General features: G+C 40.2%; 1 protein-coding gene across 2 annotated transcripts in view; it reads right to left on the reverse strand.

Moving 5' to 3' along the window:
• The window catches only part of gtf2ird1 (GTF2I repeat domain containing 1), a 41540-nt gene that overhangs the window by 15827 nt on the left and 9118 nt on the right, over positions 1-16595 (reverse strand). For both annotated transcript variants that reach the window (XM_078265723.1, XM_078265722.1), the window contains exons 3-11: positions 14040-14181; positions 11173-11349; positions 10720-10903; positions 8855-9174; positions 7106-7201; positions 5795-5878; positions 3926-4109; positions 1311-1336; positions 418-544 (exon numbers count right to left, since the gene is read on the reverse strand). In XM_078265723.1, the coding sequence (XP_078121849.1) occupies positions 418-544; positions 1311-1336; positions 3926-4109; positions 5795-5878; positions 7106-7201; positions 8855-9174; positions 10720-10903; positions 11173-11349; positions 14040-14181 (1340 nt within the window). The remainder of the gene's footprint in view (positions 1-417; positions 545-1310; positions 1337-3925; positions 4110-5794; positions 5879-7105; positions 7202-8854; positions 9175-10719; positions 10904-11172; positions 11350-14039; positions 14182-16595) is intronic.

A 16595-nucleotide genomic window follows, 5' to 3' on the forward strand; every position in this document is an offset into this window, starting at 1 on the left:
TTACTGTACGAAGACACTTACAATTAATGAGAGTTGTGAAATTGTGCAGATTTGGCTTAAGTTTTCATCTGAAAAACCAAGTAAACTAAGCACCAAAGGCTATAGGACGACTACTCAGATTAGATTTGAGGTAACCTGCACTGATTTTCTAAAAATGCATCCCTCAGTTGATTTATATATATATATATATATATATGAATTAAGGGCTGTCGCTTTTTTTACAGCTAGTGTTATGGTAGAATTGTCAATGATTAATTCCGTAAAACAGTATATTTAAACTGTTTAATTCAGTCCACATTATGAATAATGTCGGTATTAAATGCAATATAATTTGGCCCATGCCACTATCTCATATTTCCACTATATAAACAAAGTGTGCAAGGTAATGCTAAATGTGTGTGTGGGCTGTGCTCTGACCTGCTGCTGTGAGGATTGCTGACCAGCTCGGCTGTGGTGGGCGGGATGCTCAGATTGTCAAGGAAGCCGTCTTCAGGCATGGAGCCGAGGTCATGCTTGCCCTCCTCTCTTGCAATCTTGCCAGCAGCTTCAACAAACAAGACACAGAAGATAAACAAACACTGCGTCCCATTAGCCAAGAACATCTGTGGGGCGTAAATATATAAATAAAGATGTGACAGAGCCATTTTCTGCTAGCCAGTTACTGTAATTAATTGTAAAGATTCGGACCAATGTTGTTCAGCTAAATGCCTGGCTCAAGGTCCACCCAAAGCACACATAGAATCCTACCCCAAATATTTACATTTTACCCAAAGTTCCCTTTGCAAAGATGTAGATAATTTTTCATTTGAATGAAAATGCAGGCTACACTTGGGCAATGAGCCAAATTAGCTCTGATTTTGTCTCAAAAGAATGCACTTCTTTCAGCTACATAATTAACTGGAAACTGAGGGATATATCCTGCAATATAATAAGTGTATGCTACTTATATGATGAATTGAGCCAATGAAAATAATATATTTATATATACAGTATATATATATATATATATATATATATATATATATATATATATATATATACACTTTATATATAAAGGCATAACATTTAGTCTAGAAAAGGTTGGTAAACTATAATGACATCACTCCTCCCAGCTTGCTGCCACGATTGTACCAAACAGAAACCTTGCAATTCTAGAAAGACACATTTTCAATTATAATTAGAGACAGTGGCGTGATAAGTCATTAAGAGAAAGATCAGCAGTGGTTCAATAACAAATCCATAACCAAATCACAGCTCATATGCGTGAGAAAATGGCATTGAAACAAAAACAATATTAATCACACTCTTACCAGTGAAAATCCTTTCATCAAACATTCTGGAATATAAAAAAAGAAAAAGAAAAAATGGGCCGTTAGTCACAGAGATCAAAGAGTGTTTCAGCTGCTTTCAGGGCAAAACTCATGATGCAAACACTGTGCAGCACATCATCATCATTAACTGATTTTTAAACATATTAACTGCTCATTAAACAATCAAGTAAATGAGTCATTCCTTTGTTATCAGTGACTCCCTCGGACTAACAATAACGCTGTGGATGTGAACTATACTTCTGTGCTACCCCCTCCTCCTGCCACATGCTACTGCTCTGTCTGCCACCGAGACAACCCTCTCCTGCTGTGATCATAATTCATCTTTAGACACAACTATTTCTTTAAGTCGTGTTTATTCACATCTATTTGTAAAACTGTTTGAGATTAAGATTAAACTTCGGAAACTGAAGCAAGCTGGTGAAGAAGAGTACTGTTTATGGGTACTACTTTCTTCTATAATTAATAATAAATTTATTAAAGTCAGGTAGTCAGACAGTCCATAGTCCATGTGCAAAAGGAGATGGGGCGGCAGGGGGGGGAGCAGGGGCTAAATCATGTTTTAATGTTAAACATACATGCACAGGCAAACTGAATCCTTAGGATATACTGTATCTGTGGATGGCCTTATATCCTTACCTTACCTACAGGCCAGCAAGCAGTGGGGATTTATATTTGCTGATAATATGTTGGATTCATGTTAAGACTTTTCAATTTTTGAAAAAATTAATTTGGAGGCCCCCCTGCATTGACTCTGAGGACCACCTAAGGGTCCCGGACCAAAATCGAAAGGGTTTATGTTCTGTACAATGGCCATGTTAGGAAAATGAAGAAAAATATATAATACCATCACTCTTATTCTTTAGCATTGTTACCTTGTTAGCATGTTAACTTTAGCATGTTAGTGTTCTACAGTATGCTAGCATTTACCTCAAAGTATAGCTGAGGCTAATAGGATGTCTTGTGATGACATAAAGTGTTAGAAATGTGGCAATTCTGAAGTTGCTGTCACTTGATAAAAATTCATATTGTGCCAAATGTAATCCATCCATTTGCTGTCAAGATATTTCACTCGGGACAAAGAGTGTTCATGCATTGGGCCAAAAGACAAACTCGCCAACCACATCACTTTCCCTCGAGCCACACCTCTAGTATGTTTTTTTTTTTTTTTTTTTTAAACTCTATGAGATTTTCATTATTAACAAAAGCCAGCGAGTAATGATCTATTGGCATAATCTATCATCAAATCTATCATTTTGAAATTGAACTGTTCATAACATTGATTTATAATTAGGTTGTTATTACATGTGATATTATCTGGGCATAATTAATACGAGGCTGCAGCTTTAAATGAGAATAACGTTTTGGTTCCAGTTAGAGCAGACGACCATTTTGATTAACGATCATTTAGTTTAAAAATAGACACAGTCTGTCAACAAAGAGCCTGCCAAAAAAAAAACATCAGGGCCTGCATCTGGAACATTTCTCACTGACAATGGGAATGTGATGTAATTCTGAATCAATCACATTTTCAATCTTTCCTAATTCTATTAACACTAATGAGCTGCCTGCAGGATTGGTAAAAAGATGTGTTATCTCAAACAAGGCATGGTGGCTCATTTAAATTAGCTTAAACAAATGGAGGGAAGAGCAACCGTAAGTGCAATATGCTGGAAAGGGACAGTCATTTGGGACATGAATGGAAATGGTTTACCAGTCAGCAGGACGTAGTGTGCTGAAGAACACATACATTTAACAGACAGATGGTATAGGCTGGCTTCCTTGGTGGCTGCTTATTAAAAATCTCTTCAAAATAAAAGTTTCAGAGGCAGTTCCATACTGTGCTTTTGTTGACGATAATTAAGTGCCAAGTGGGTTACTATGATTGGCACTCAGTGACTAAATAAGACTTCATTAGACATGGAAGCAAGCGTTCCCTTGGAAATCAGCCTAAAACTTTGAATTTCTATTCATGTCTGCCCAAAAAGGTACAGCATGCTAATAAACATTCAGCAAATAGTACGTCTGATCGTAAAGGGACAGTTCACCCCAAAAATAAAAATTTTTTCTTCCTACCTGTAGTGACATTTATCAATCAAAGCTCAAAGCAAAAACATACATTTGAAAAACTCAAGAGCAATGTCTCTTACCAGATATCATTTCTTTCTCTGAACTACAATCGGCAACTGTATCACCGCACAGAAGGAAGTACTCAAGAACGAGAGGCTTGTGCTCAGATGTAAACATTAATGGTGTCCCCTTCAGCTGAGCTGTAGCCTCAGGTGAGCTAGCAGTCTCAGTCAGCTACAGTTAGCAGCTCAGCCAAAGAGCAGGAGCCTCTCGTCCATTAGTACGCTCCCTTCTGTACAGTGATGCGGTTGCCGGGTGTAGTTCTGTAGTCAGGAAACTAAAGGGAAACTGCTCACAACCAGGTCTGTGGATTATCTTGATATACTTTATACTTAATGATATCACAGATGTTTGGCTTTAAGAGAGAGTAGCTCATGTTAAAAAAAACATAATGATGTCCTAGGTCATGGGAATGACCTATTGGAATTCTTAATTCAGGTGGTGTTTCCCTTTGAGGCATTGGTTACCGTTTGACAATGAAGCGGATTCCGTGGCGCTCGTCCAGGATGCGTTTGAGCTTGGGAACTCCATAGGTGCAGGGTCTCTTGAAGGGGATCTGGTCAGGAATGCCAATGATCTCCACGGCCCCAGGGTCGCAGGCTATTTTGCGGTAGGGGACAGGCACCATATGATCTAGACCCAGGGCCTCAGCTGGAGGTAGAACACAATAAGCAACCAGGATTTCTAGAAAAGCAATGTGATGCTACTAGGAATATAATTTAGATATTTTAAGATGCACTTTAACTATAAATAATAGTGGTTTATTCATTTGCTAAGCTAGAAACTAGGGGTGTACGATTCAGAAAATGTCTCACTCACTCTCACGATATTGAATCGAAGGCTCACGATTCGATTCAATATCGATTGTCGATTCAAAAAAATGATTCACAGCATGTAAATGTAGTTACTTTTCCCATGTGATTGCAGTAGACATACAATTTAAAAGAAAAGAAACACAACTAATTAAATGTAGTTTGATATTACTTTATATGTCTTCATTCTTTTTAGAACTGTGGCAACTACAGTCCATTCAACAGAACTTTTATGATGTGTCAGAATCACATAATGGATACACATTTAGGTGTGTGTGTGTGTGTGTGTGTGTGTGTGTGTGTGTGTGTGTCCAGTTCATAGTCCACCACTGGCTGGAATCTGTACATTCTTTTGCAGAAACAGAAGCTGGTCTACGTGTTTTGGAGTGAGCATGCTCCGCTGTGCAGTTACAATGTCTCTGGCAGTTGAGAACACTCTCTCTGACGCAACGGTGGGAGTTTAGAGCATTGAAAGAGTGCATTGGTTGACTGGCATGTTAGGTACTTTAGGTTGTTGTTCGTCTACGTCTTTAATGTTAATCTCCGGGTGATGGCGGACCATCTGAGTTCTCACGTTTGTGGTGTTTCCAAAATAACGTAACTTTCGCTTTGCAAAGCCTGCACATAGCATGATTCCTATCAAGTTCCGTCTTCCCCTCGAGGTTATAAAAGCCGAAATGTGCCCAAACTCTCGCCTTCAATGAGGATGGAGCGTTCTCTTAAGACATCCATGGGATGGAGCAGGTTGAATAATAAGAGTGCCCAGGCGTGTGAATTCGACGCAGCGCCATCTATGGGAATGGCGGGGTAATGTCATTTCAGGACAGTAGTGTCAAAACAAAGAAAACTAAATATGAATCGATTTTTGGAATTCTATGAATCGGTTTTGAATCTGTAGAGCTTGAATCTCGATTCGAATTCAAATAGATTTTTTTGCACACCCCTACTAGAAACATTAAGAAAAATCAGCCTCCAGTGGAATAAACACCCCATGTGAAGGTTTACAGAGGTGGACATAATTCCAGCTAAATGACAAATTAAACTTTAAAGGGAATGATAATCGCTGCTGTTGACTTTCTGGAAACAGATCCCATGAGCTGTAATGTTCCCTTAATTTGTAGAGACTGCTTGTAGACGCAAAGTAACCACTGAATAACAAGTACACTGCAGTCGGATTGCTTGCAAGCATCTTTTGAATACTTTCAAATAAGTGACGACACAATGCCAATATTTCAAGAAGTGAACTAGTAATCAGCTGTATTTTTCCTCTGGCTTAAGCTTCACACATTTTTGTAGGTAATAACAGTGTACTGTGGCTACAAATACATGTCTTCTGTATCATTGAGGAAAAGACGATCAAACCAAAACACTGACCCCAATCCATCAACATCCATAGACACACACGGAATCATCACTGTGCATGAACAATTGCTTGAGGAGGCAGGGATACCTTTGAAAATTGCTGCCTATATGTGATACTGAGGCCCTACAAAATCAAAATGCAAAGAGAGAGCCTTTCCTTACCGTATCTGCTGTTGAACAAGATCTGAACACACTCTCTCAACGTGTTGATGTCTTCAGTTTCCCGAATGAAAGAATCCCATTTTTCTGCAAGAGAAGAAGTAAAAGAAACAACTCCTGTCAATGCTTTACGTAAAATGAAACAGAAACCCGCTTCTTTTATTAAAGTTTATCAGAGCTTTAACATTCAAATGAGCTGTTTTCATGTGTCAAAGACCTAAAATTCATCTTCTCCATCTACTCAATGTCAGCCTGGGAAATAAGTGCAATCTTCTTATAGGATTACTCTTGACGTCTTAGTAGTTTAGCCCTCAGGTTCAGGTTTAGTATAATTTAGCGTTTGTTTCAGTAAACAATGTTTGGCTACTGTATGAGACTGCAAATCCAAGCAGGGCACAGGAGAACATAAGGAAAGAGGGAAAACTAAATGCACAAATACCTCCTTCCGACTGATGTAGAATTCTTGAGGCGGATTCGGCTATCGATATTTGAAAGTAAAAAAATAAGAAATCCTACATTCTTTTTTGATGAAGATATCCTTAAATTTGGTGATTAATAATTGTGATCAAGACACTGTGAGCTGAACTTTACTGTTGACAAATAAACTTGGTGGAGGACCAACTATTTTGGTGTCACAGATTATAAACTACCTCAAACATATCTTTCTGTGCAGCAATTTCTTAATACTTAACAGCCGACATAAACGCTGATACCAATATGTCTGTGACAAGTTAATACCAAATTATAATAATACTCTACATGTACATATAGTTAAAGACGTAACACCATATAGCACTGAAACATTTCAGACTGTCTGGATCTCAAATCTCATGGCACACGTTTGAAAGAAACATTTTGGTTTTCTTACTGAGAGATAGATGAGAAGATTGATACCCCTCTCATGGCTGTAAATATAAAGCTGTCCAAAGGGCACAAAATCCTCCTACCAGCTAAAGTCCACACATGTTACAAGATATAACATGTTAATAGTTGCAAGCACGTGAAGCACTGACATTTAACTTTGAAGCTTATTAAAAGGAAAGCTAAGGGAAATATTGGGAACCACAGTGATTGTACAGTGAAAATCTTTGTCATCTTTAAATATGATTGAAATGCTGCTCTTTAGTGATGACTTTCAAAGCAAGGACAAAATAATCTGTCAATCAATTTATCTCAGTTACACATCTAAATATACAATTGTTGGCTGATGGGGGTGAACTTGCTCAGTCTGTCTAACTTGTCTCTAAAGAATGCATTCAAAATGAGGCCATTACTGCCTACAGTTTATCTTCTAGGTAATATGTTCACCCTTACCTGATTTTTCATGCACTATGGAGAAGAGTAGCCTCTTGGAGATGTGGATTCCAGGAGGGCTCTGGCCCTGCTCACCAGGTAGTCTTGTTGTCTCGTCTGAAAGTGCCAGACAGGTTAGATCTATTCAGTTCAATTCACTTTCATTTCAGTCAGAGATGTTCAATTAGCACCCAGATAGATACTAGCCTAAATGATATAAACAACTGCCAAAATGCAAAAGCAAAACGATAAAGAATTAAATCATTCTGTGTGGGTCTTCTTTGCAGTGTTTTCTACATTTTCAAATATAGATAAGGAAGTCCACCTGACTACTGGTGGCTGTGAGTTAAGTGAGTCATTTAAAAATATGAGTATAACAGGAAAATGTGCTATAAAAGTAAAGTGCTACTTTGAATGAAATAATGAGCGGTATAATAATCAGATTTTAAAAGCACACTGCAAATGTACCGCTTTTCAAGGCACTCTGGGGGCATAGCATGAAGCACTTAGTCTCAATTACATTTTTCATATAAAGATTTTACTTTCATATAAAGATTTTACTTGACATAACATTCACAACTATGATCATATTGATAATGACGTAGATACGTCATTATCAATATGATCATAGTTGTGAATGTTATGTCAATCTTGAATGTTGCCTCTATTCATAAAATAAATCTTTTCAAATGCACCCACTATTATCTGCGTGTTCCGATTGCAGTCGAGCTCTGGCTGCTTTACAAAACCAACTTCCTCCAGCTCAACTACAATAAATCCGACTTGATGCTCATCGGCCTGAAATCCCTCACAAAGAACACCCATAACTTTGGTCTCACTGTCAACAAATCCACCCATGTCAACTCCATCCCCACACATCCGTAACCTGGGAGTCATCTTCGACAGCAACCTCACTTTTGAAAACCAAATAACCAGAACTGCCTTCTTTCACCTCAAAAACATTGCCCGGCTCCGCCCATCACTCACCTTCTCTGCTGCCGAAACTTTGATTCACGCCTTCATCACTTCCAGAATTGACTACTGCAACAGCATCCTCTATGGTTCACCTGCAAAAGCCTTAAATAAACTCCAATACAACCAAAACTCTGCTGCCCGTCTCCTCACCCACACCCGTTCCTGTGATCACATCACTCCCGTCCTTCAGAACCTCCACTGGCTCCCTGTTTCCCCAACGCATCCAGTTTGAAGTCCTCCTCCTCGCCCACAAAGCCCTCCATAACAAGGCTCCTTCCTACCTCACAGACCTGCTCCACTGCCACAACCCCCCCCCCCGTAACCTTCGCTCCTCTGACGCAAACCTCCTCTCCCCACCACTCAGGACCAAGCACCGTACCTGGGGTGACAGAGCTTTCACCATTGCAGCTCCCTCCTTCTGGAACTCCCTACCCATACACATCCGTGACTGTACTGACCTGGACACATTCAAAACACTAATCAAAACACACCTCTTCAGATTAGCTTTCCACATACAATAGTCTTACATTTCTCACCTGATAGTTACTGGTTTTATTGTTTTTGATTGCTTTTAATATGCTTGTTTTATGTGTTGCTTTTATTGCTTATCTGTTTTTAATGTGCTATGTGTGCTGGTTTTACTGTAAAGTGTCTCTGAGTACCATGTGAAACGCTATATAAATAAAATGTATTATTATTATTCACTGTTAATGCTATGATTGTGGAACACTCACCCAAAATCATATTCCACTGTTAACCCACCCCCCGCCCCCCCTCCGCACATGTACATCTTACCATTGTTTGCACAGTCGTTGACAGACGTGCTTATCTTGTCCGTCCCTGCTGTCCAGTTGGCCAGTCTGTCCTTGCCAAGGTTGAGGAGGGACATGGGTTTGAAATCGAGCTTGCCATCCGGGTGAGGTTTGGAGGACATGGGCATGCCGTACAGGAAGTTTGACAGAACAGAGTTGCTGGAAGAGGCGGGACTTGATGACGTGACTACCTGGCCAGCAGTCTTCCCTGGGCCGTGGCTGCTCGGTGTCATGGCGGCAGTGGAAGAGTTGTGATTGACATCAGTGCTGGACTTGGCTTCTCGAGACAAATCTTCTGATGGCCTGCACACAGACATAAAATCAAGAAGAAAGCAATTAAGAGGGTTCCATACATCACAGCATGACATTGAGCTTTTTGTTTGCAAACTGCATCACTTGCCAAGTGCCTCTTGGCTTAGATCAAGATTTGCTGAAGCAACAACTCATTTTGAGTAGGACCAATTTATCTGTTCCAACATCCCCCGTGTAAGTGATTAAAAGATAAATGCAATGAGATGACAAGGCTTATTTGGTATTTTAACTCTTTACCTTTCCCTTCACTTCTACTGTTTGGTTCTCCCTACCTCTAGTTATGTGCTTTTCCAAGAAAAAGTGGCAAACAGACCAAACACAAATGTGAGTCTCTATTTTCAGACTGTTTATATTCAACTTTCATTATAAAGTTGTAGACACAGGAAACCCTCATTCACTTGCAAAGGCATGTACAAGTTGTTGTTAATGAAGCAAACACAGAGAAGAGGGTTTTTAAACAACTGTTATGCCCCAAAACAGAGTAGGTGAAACTGAAAGGAAGCCAATAACTGTTCAAAGTAATGGTGCCTCTGTCATCCCCCCTCTGTGCACCGGTCGCGTGTTCTTGCACTATGTAGTAGGAGAAGTGCGCAACACTTTACGGCACTAGGTCACTGATTTTGGTGAAACTGGTTAATATTTTATGAAGAAATGTTTTCTGCTCTGTCTCAAATCTCCTCCTGATGGACACAAAGCTTTACTTGTTGTTAACTTAACCATAACCGCTAACTGTACAGCTGCCCATATTGACGACAGTGAAACTGTCTGAAACTGTTGGGGCCTCAAATTGCAAAAAATACAAATGTTACGCAATGTTGCTTTTATGAGGTGTTCACTTCGTATCAGTTAAACAATATTGTGCTCGGTCTTGAGGCACAATCTGATGACCAGCCTGACTTAATTTTATAGCTTGACTTATGACTTATATTTCAATCATACCAACACTCTCGCCTAAAATCTGAGCATTCTGGCTGTCAGTAGACTCAAAGTCCACACCAACTATCCCAGCATGACATTCCAACTGTCCTTGCTGCCACCTGTTTATTATGTTCTGTTTATAAGCTTATGGTTTTTGACATAACTTGAAGACAAATACCACTAGCCAGGCTTAGGCTTTGTTGATAAAGACATCACAGCTTGTTCACTTGCACTTTGTTGCTGGATCACTCTGCGTTGGCACCCACACGTCAACACGAATCTTACTCCAAACATGTTCTGGAGAGACTAACATGTAACCCCAGTGTTTTAGCCACAGCTGAATTGAAACAGTCTATCCCTCACTAATACACGACAGCCTGTCTGCTACCAATAACGAGCTACAAAAATAAGCCAGGACAGCTAAGTGCTATCCGTTATACACGGGTATCTATTTCTGCAAAGCATTAGAGGTTAAGCTGAAATGCCAAACTTCATTATTTTCCACATTCTAGAGTAATCAGATGTTAAAAAGCTGGTTTTCATAATCTTATACAAGTGTTCAAACAGTAGTGTATTCAAGAATATCAGACAACAGACGTTTGCACTTTGCAGACTCACCTTTTTACTATGAACTGGATGCGGTGGCTCTGCTCCAGAATCTTCATCAGTGTCTTGGTGTCATACTCAGAGGGCTTCTTCAGGGTGGCTCCCTCAGGCAAACCGTGGGCCACCACACAGCCGGGGTCCTTCTGTATCCACTCATAAGGCACAGGGACCAGGCTGCTCTTCCCCACAGCCTCACCTGTGTATTGCACGAGGCAGTGTGAGTACTGTGCAATATATCTTCAAAAATAACAACTGGCAGAAAATTAAAAAGTGTCTGCTCTGCTCTTGGATAACTAATAATAATAATTAGAATTGGGTAAGATAAATCTTTGCTTTGATCAGTTAGGTTAATGATTATTTTTCCCATATATAGGTAGTGTTTAGGATGAGCTAAGAATTAGGTTAAGAGTTGTATGGCATAAAAAGGAATACTCGGGAAAACATGTTGCCTTGGTGACTCCTTACTGTAAAGTACGGTGAAGACTTCCTCCACCATCTTCCTCAGAACAAAGATGTTAGATTGAACATCTGATGGCGCTCTCGGTTTCCCATGCTCACCATCCTTACTCAGTTTATTGAGATCGCCTTCCTGGTCTTTGGTATGGGCATTTGCTGTGGTCAAATTCTGCAGACATGGCCCCCCTAAAGCCAAATGACAAAAGTCACATCTTGCAAATTCTGGAAACATTAAAAATAACAAGTGCAAAAAACATTTCAGATGCTCGTATGTCCAAGTGACCTGCAATATTTTTGAGGAAGTCAATTTAGCTTTCCTTACTACTTTGTTTTCTTAACAGAGTCAGTATCTTGACTTCAAGAGTACATTTATCTGCATCTTTATTCATGTTAACAACTAAGAAATTACCAAAGTGTATGGGCACTGAGAAAAAGGTAACGCTTAAAATGTATTACTGCTACTATGCTATGCAACTACCTGAAACCTACAAATGGTTCATTTCTATTCTATTTGTTTACTAAACAAAGCAAACTGGAGCTACTGTTCCCTGTAACTGGTAGGGTTGGATACCGTTTGGATTTTGACGATTTCGATGCCGAACCGGTACTTTTAAAACGATTCCTAACCGATTCCTAAACCGATTCTTGAAAAACTGAAAAATGACACAGAAGAAAGGCTCTTTCATAGGGTTTTTTTAAAATTGAAAATGATTTAAATTGAACAATAAATTAATGTTTTAAAGTACTGAAATATATTATAAGTAAACCTAAGTCACCTAACACATAACTACAATAATTTAACAAATAACAATTACACTATTAACAAGTAACAACAAAATAAATGTTGTTGAGTTGGTATGCCAACCAGCTTCAAACTTGAAAGGAAAAAAAAAGACCATATTTGCCTTCTCTGGCAAGATACGACACCTCTCCTGACTTATGGTATGTCCTGCACAGGAGAAAACTCTTTCAGATGGTGTCCAAAAGGCCTGTACACACAGGGAGTTTGAAAGGGCAGACAATTTGGGGAGGCTGTCCCGCTTCCCGCACCACCAGGCTACAGGGTCTTGTCCTGAACGATAGACTAGCAGAGCAAGTGTAATATGTTTACTAGTGATCACGTGCAGTGAATGGTTAATATGCCTTTACGTCCGTTTTGGTGAGCCCAGAGGGAAAATATGGCATTTTAAAAGTAGCCTACATTTACGGTAGCTAACTAAAGGTAGACTACAGAGAAAGTGTGATATTTTTACGTCCGTTTCAGAGCGTGTACAAAAAGCCGTCTATCAGCTGTGATTGTAGAGTGCATGTCCGAGAATAGTGCGGGCACACGCTTCACACCGCGAGCGGGCATGTGCCCCACTCGGCAGTAAAGGGAGAAAGAAAAAAAGAGTCTGCCGCTGTCTGGAGCAACAGAGGGAAAATATTTCAGTCAGAACCGAAATTTGCGTTTTAATCCGGTCCGAATACTACCGTTTGCGTAGGAACTGGTTCCTTAGTGGAACCGGGTTTCGGTACCCAACCCTAGTAACTGGTGGTAAAAACTGATTTCAGTTTGAATAACATGCCTGATAAAATTAAACTCTGTGATGGGAGGTCCCAAGCCCTTAAATTGGTGTTATTAGTAGGGGAACATTGTTGAGTCTTAGAATAATATTTGCTGTTCTACTTCAGCGCTCAAGGTCAAAAGGTGGAGCTTAATGTCCCAACGCTTATTTCTGAAATATGGCTCAGCTTACAAACTTCCATACTTGTTTGTTTATAGGAAATGAAGACTTACAATTTGGGTAAGAGGTATAGTGAAATGATTTTTCCCAAGGCAGCTCCGTCACCATCGGTGTGAGTGTGTGTTAATGGGTGAACGAGAGGCAAATTGTAAAGAGCTTTTTTCGTTGAAGGAAGAAAATCGCCATAGAAGTGCAGTCCATTTACCTTGATTTTTACCTCTATTAGTGACAAGTAGGAATTGCAACATTAAAGTGCCCATATTATGAAAAAAATCACTTTTTCTGGGATTTGGGATGTTATTTTGTGTCTCTGGTGCTTCCACATGCTAAAAACTTGGAAAAAAAAACATCCATGCTGTTTTGAGTGAGATACGGGTTTCTGAATGTCTTGTCTTGTCAGCTAGCAGTTTGTTTCTACAACTTTGTCAGATGACTGAAGTTGTAGAAACAAACAGCTAGCTGATGTGATCCTTACCTAGCTACTCCTCATGTGCACCTCCCAACAAAGATGTTATAGCAGTGAGATGTCTCACTCTGTAGCTAAAACAGAGAGCTCAACACACAGGGTGAAAAGAGGAGCTGCAGCAATGTGCAGTACAACAAAAATATGGTGTTTTTGGAAAATTAAACCATGTATACCTATTCTGGTACAACCTCAAAATACAATTATGAACCTGAAATTAGCATAATATGGCCACTTTAACTTAAACCTATCTCCTCCTAAACAAGCCTCTCATACGCTTACTGTTCAGAAAAGAACAAGAGTTGTGAGGAGTGAAGTCTGTTCATTTTGATGTCTGTTAGTTTGCAGAAGTAGCACATCAAATGTTTTTGCCAAATGAGATGTGACAAGACAGTTTGTTGATATATCGTTCTATCTAATACAGCGTGATAAAATGTGTGAAACTGCAACTACGAAGTAATCCGACACTGAGAAAAAACTGCAAGCTGCTGCAGTTACTGAAGCTTTTGGCTGAATCTGCATTTGTTCGATCACAAAAACTGCAAAATCCTACAGGGACAAGCCTCACACAAGTGCATTTTATGTAACTGCCTCACAGCTGTAGCTATAATAAGACTGATCAATGCTCTACCAAGAATGAACAGTGGAAAGCAACATTCACAATTGCACAGGAGAGCAGAACTTACGGCAATACTTGTAGAAGTCTGTTTGGATTTCCCTCCTGGAGTTGAGGAACACTCTGCCCTTCTCTGTGCCGACAGCAATCACGCTGTCCTCGTGTACGGTGACACACGCCACCTCAGCATTGAGCTTAGACATCGCCATGCACTGCAAAACAATACAAAGTTATTAGCATGAACTCCATGGAAGACGTGCAACTCAAGAGTTCATTGAGAAAACCTAGGAACTAGAAGAGCTGCATGCTGATTCTCTTCTGATGAAACAAGATACTTAAAGTTACTATTTGTAACTTTTAAATGTTTCTGAAACTGTTTTCATCTGATGATCATAAATGACCTGCAACAGGAAACGAGACTTAAGGCACCCTTAATTTTTTACCCAAGTATCTTTGCTAGTTTAAGACCAACACAGTTGTCAGTTTCCCGTCCAGCGCCCACGTCGTTTAAATAGCAAATGCACCTGCGCCCATCTTTGCGCCCATGGGCGTGCTGGTCTTACAGGGAGGTGTGTTCAGGTGAATTCTTGGCGTATTGCTATCTTGAGGCAGCAGGAAGTGATCACGCCATTGACCAACAAAAACCTGGTCTAAAGTCAATAGCGCAGCATTTCATTGTTATTTTAACAGCGTATTAGTAAAACGCACCTAGGCTTATGCACAGCGTGCACACATACATACATACATTACATCACACACACACAGGGAAGCGCAGCACCACACAAACATGCAAAAGATTACAAATAAAAATATGATGGTGCAAATCCACCATCATAATAGCAAAGCGCCAAGGTACAAACATGCCTGGCTTTTAAAGGGAACGGGAGATGACACTCTGATTGGTTTATTGCATGTTATTCCCAAAACACACCTATGAATTAATGAAGACACTAAATACAACCCTTTTGAACCATGCGCCTGGCGCACGGAACCTTTTTTCCGCCGTCAAACTAGCAAAAGTGGATTTGGACATGCCCTAAACGCACCTGCGCCACGCGCTTCACGCCGTGCGCTGAGATCGGTAAAATAGGGCCCGAACACTGGAAAAAACGCTATTTTTATATAGTTTTTATTAATGCCTCTGCCCTGCTTAAATTTGTCCCGCAAAGTGTTAGTGTATCCAGCCAGGTAAAAGGTAGCAGGAGATATCTTTATATAGGCCTAATTGTATTTTAATTGTATTTTAGAAGTTATCTGCTGTAGTTATGACTGATACTGGAGGAAGGGCCATCACAGAAAAGAAGGAAATTAAACGAAGAACAACCAAAAGCTAAAAGGGAAAGTGAAAGACACCGGGCGAAACCGAGTCACTCTCGGTTGGGCTTTCAACAGATGGAGACAATTACGGGATTGTAAATGATTCAAAATCAACCCCGAATTGGCCCTCAGGTGTGCATGTTTATTTCATTCATAAAATAACTTTACAATGTGCGATGTGGTTGTAGGCAGTAGCGTCCTCCTTCCATTTAGCGCCTGGTTTTTATTTATTTTCAGTCCGCGTTTGTGTTGGCCTACTATTTTCATTTCCCTTGTCCCCCTATACCTGTGTAAAGCGTCCGTGGGTTTCATCAAATGAATGCGCTTTATAAGTTGTTATTACATTGGTTGCTACATCAATCTCTTAACGCTTTGGCTCGTGACACAGTGACAAGGATACCCAGTTTAGCTCACGATACATCCAGAGTAGGCTAAGTCACCGTATGCAACACTTGAAATGCAACGATGCAACTGTAACTTATTCTCTTATTGTAAATGAATGATTTTCTGTCTGAGCAAAATGTTCATCGCGACAATATGACCTCCCGGTAACGCTAACTCAGTAATATACAGTGGGTAATAAAGCACCATAAAGAAAAGACCTTTACGATGGCAGGTGTGGTAAAAACACTACCACTTTTGTCCAAAGTGGCCGCTAGAATCAACACAAACTGAAAGTTGCATATAGCCACTTTAATTCCACCCTCAGATACTCTAGTGTTGAATGTATATTAGGGCTTGACGATTAATTGAAAATGTATCGACATCAAAATTCTGAAGCTGTTACCGACGTAATTTTCCCATGACGATAATTTCGTTAATTTATTTCTGTTGATAGGCCTACTTTCTCCTTAAAAACATTCTACCGCGTGTGCAGGGTCCGAAATTAACACTCGCCAGTCGCCAAATGTGGGTACATTTTCCGACTCCATTTTCCGTGTTGATGTTTTGTGCATTGTCGGACACATGCTGCCACTTTCCTGAAACCGCTTGCGGGACTGACACAAGTCCACAGCGGCCCGCGGTATGTATGTCCGAGCCTGTCTCCAGCGCCTCCACCTGCAGGTTGTCAGCTGTGTGTCTGCCTGGTGTACTCCCGGACGGCCGATCTAACTCACCGGCCCTCATCAATATAGTTTAATGTGTCACGTAGCTCTCCACAAGCAGAAAAAAAGACTCCTGTTCCTGAAATTTGGATTTTGAATACGTGTGGTCCTCCACGTTTCCTTCTTCCAACTTGCCGGGGCCGGGAGGCGACGATACCCATTAGCAGCATTAGCAGCACCTGTGAGTTTATCAGTATGTCCTG

Source organism: Sander vitreus, chromosome 13, assembly GCF_031162955.1.
Source record: "Sander vitreus isolate 19-12246 chromosome 13, sanVit1, whole genome shotgun sequence".
In the NCBI taxonomy this organism is placed as follows: domain Eukaryota; kingdom Metazoa; phylum Chordata; class Actinopteri; order Perciformes; family Percidae; genus Sander; species Sander vitreus.